Source organism: Sorghum bicolor, chromosome 2 (assembly GCF_000003195.3).
Source record: "Sorghum bicolor cultivar BTx623 chromosome 2, Sorghum_bicolor_NCBIv3, whole genome shotgun sequence".
Classification (NCBI taxonomy): domain Eukaryota; kingdom Viridiplantae; phylum Streptophyta; class Magnoliopsida; order Poales; family Poaceae; genus Sorghum; species Sorghum bicolor.
Genome location: NC_012871.2, coordinates 61,052,702 through 61,055,780, shown reverse-complemented (window position 1 = coordinate 61,055,780; position 3,079 = coordinate 61,052,702). Strand labels below are relative to the sequence as shown.

Here is a 3,079-nt window from a genome sequence, read left to right as displayed (position 1 = left end):
AAACTTTCCAAGATGGAGGATGCCTAATCCTCTTGAATTTTTGGGTCTTGCTGATCGAGGCTAGTTTACCTTGCACTTTCCTCCAGTTAGCGCCTCGGCTCCTGCTTAAAGAAATTTCTTCCTCTGCCGATCAATGTCACTGAGAGTTTCCTTTGGGGCACGCAATGATGTGAGGAAGGGGCTGTTTGGTTGCCCGCATGAGACCATACATGCATCTCGGGATGCAGCATGACCCTGTTTGGTTGCCCGCATGCAGGTTTGGGCCAGGCTCTGGGCATGCAAAAAGGAGCCCTGAGCCAGTCTGAGGAGGAACGCCCAAATCGGTCGTTCCTGACCAGCTAGGCTGGGCAGATGCAGCCGTTTACATGGCTAATGGTGTATTAGTACGTGTTTAGTAAATATCAAGTTATATTAGTGTACTTTAAAGTTGATTAAGATATAATTAGATAAAAAAAGACCTGTAAGAGTGTATTCGTATAAAAATAAAAATTATAATCATAATCTTATAATATTTTTATCTCATATAACTTACCTTCATACAGGCAACCAAATAACATCTAATCAGATCCTGGCTCCACATATGCATGCAACCAAACTAGGCTTCCAGCATGTATCCAGCCAGGCCAAAGGCAGCCTGGCTCTCTAGAGCTGGCCTGGTTGAGATGAGAAGGAAACCAAACAGGTCCGAAGTATACCGCCTAGGAAGTAAGGACGGCTTTAACTAAGGCCAAGCGGCCTGCTAGGTTGATTTGATGCCTGTTCCAAAGGATGAGTTTGCCGATCACTTTGTCCACCAATGACTAGAAATCCACTCACTTGAAGCGTTTGACAGTTAACAACAAATCCTAGATATTTAATTGGAAAGTGTGAGACCTCTATAGGAGAGCTGGCTAGAATGTTGTTTAGATTCAAACCTTTGTAGTGAATCGGGATGATTGTTGATTTCTAAAAATTTGTTTCGAGCCCTGAAGCCTCGCCAAAAAAAAGTGAGGAGGACTGCCAATGCTAGCGTGTCCTCCCTCGTTAAGATTTATAAAGATTTACTCCCTCCGTCCCTAAAAGAATAGATTTCTAGCAAGTTTCAGACAGATTAGCATAGCTGCCAAATGACCAAGTTATCCTTAATTAATATGAGTTTCACCATTAAGATGCACAGGAATCACTGCTTTGGGCTACGAGCTGTTCACGTCATTTACTCATCCAGCCAACTGATGAAGGAGAGAGAGACGAGGCGTGTGCGTCTTGGATGCCACGATGAATACGAGGTGAGCAGTGGGGACCATATATCCTAGAAATTGATTTATTTGAAGACAAATTTTTAGGCCAGAAATCTATTCTTTCAGGGACGGAGGGAGTACTATAGAATATATTTTTTATAAGATGTTGATTTTATGTTAAAGATGTTGTTACTCTTTTATATAATATAAAGTTAGTCAAATTCAAAAAAATTTAGGATTTTAGGAACACACACCTAAAATTGTATTTTTTTTACGGAGGAAGTGGTAAAAATGGATAATGGGAGCTTGCCACGTCGGACGTCGTTCCACACCCTTCTCTTCCTTCTTCCACCGCTTTGTTCGTACTTTATTTTGCCTTCGCTTCGCTTCACTTCCTCTCTCCCTGGTCCCTTTTATCATCAATCACGCACAGCACCCCCAGACCCCCGCACAAAACCCTAGCCGCCGCCGCCGCCGCTGGCTGAGGACATGTATCCACTGCTCGGAGACGCATAGGTTGTGTGATACGAGTGGGAGAAAGCTTCTTCAGCACGTGCTGACTTCTCCGCCGCGCCGGCATGGAGGAGAGGCCATAGATCGCCGGAACGCGCCTCCGCCGCCGGATGCGGCGGCGGAGAAGGATGAGAGCTCGCAGGGTCTACGTCTCCCAGAGGACATCCGCTGGGAGCGGCTCAACAAGGCGCGCTTTTTTGTCGTGGGCGCCGGACTCTTCTCCACCGTCTCGGCCGCGCTCTACCCCGCCGTTGTCCTCAAGACGCGCCTCCAAGTTGCCCCTGCGGCGGCGGCGGCTGGGCCGGCAGCGCCCCCGCCCTCCGCCGTCGCGGCGGCGACTGCCATCCTGCGCCAGGAGGGACCCCTCGCCTTCTACCGCGGCTTCGCCACCTCCCTCGCCGGCACCATCCCGGCGCGCGCGCTCTACATGGGCGCGCTCGAGGCCACGCGCTCCGCCGTAGGCCCAGCCGCGCTCAGCCTCGGCGCCGCGGAGCCCGCTGCGTCGGCGGCAGCGGGCGCAGTGGCGGGCCTCGCCGCCGCCGTCGCCGCGCAGGTCGTGTGGACGCCTGTCGACGTCATCAGCCAGCGCCTCATGGTTCAGGGCAACCCCTGCCCTGCCTCCCGCTACCGTGGCGGCCTTGACGCCTGCCGCAAGATCGTGGCTTCTGACGGGCTGCGCGGTCTGTACCGTGGGTTTGGCATGTCCATCCTAACCTACGCCCCCTCTAATGCTGTGTGGTGGGCGACTTATTCGCTGTCACAGAAGATAATTTGGAGTGGAATTGGCTGCTACTTGTGCGAGTATGGTGTTGGTGTCCAGGAAATTGATCTCGGTGATGGGGATTCTTTGTTGCAGCCAGGTTGCAAGACTGTCATGGTAGTTCAGGGACTGAGTGCCGCGATGGCCGGTGGTGCATCTGCGTTTGTGACCATGCCACTGGACACCATCAAAACCAGGATGCAAGTCATGGATGGGGACGGTGAGCCGATTACCGTGGGGAGGACAGTGCGTAGGCTGATCAAGGAAGGTGGGTTGGCTGCTTGTTACAGGGGCCTAGGCCCGAGGTGGGCGTCCATGTCATTGTCTGCAACCACCATGATCACCACCTATGAGTTCCTCAAGCGGCTCTCAGACAAGGGCCAGGAGAGTGATCTTGCATGATGTTTGATAACCAGTATAGACAACAAGTAATCAGGTGCATTTGCTTTGTTTCTTTATTGTTTCATTTCCAACACATGATATGTTATGTGTTGAAAAAAATGGCGGGCGAATGTTTGTAGATAATCTTTGTTTGCTCCTCTAATCAAGTTTTCCAAAGCAATGCAATTTACGTCAGTTATATATTGTA

At 50.7% G+C, this 3,079-nt stretch overlaps 1 protein-coding gene across 1 annotated transcript; it reads left to right on the top strand.

Moving 5' to 3' along the window:
• Positions 1,501–3,079, top strand: LOC8081011 (solute carrier family 25 member 44). The gene has a single exon (XM_002462418.2). The coding sequence runs from the start codon at positions 1,516–1,518 to the stop codon at positions 2,890–2,892; it is 1,377 nt and encodes a 458-aa protein (XP_002462463.2). The 5' UTR covers positions 1,501–1,515; the 3' UTR covers positions 2,893–3,079.

Coding starts and splice junctions, on each gene's coding strand:
- LOC8081011 (XM_002462418.2), top strand. CDS start 1,516: ATGGGAGCTTGCCACGTCGGACGTCGTTCCACACCCTTCTCTTCCTTC.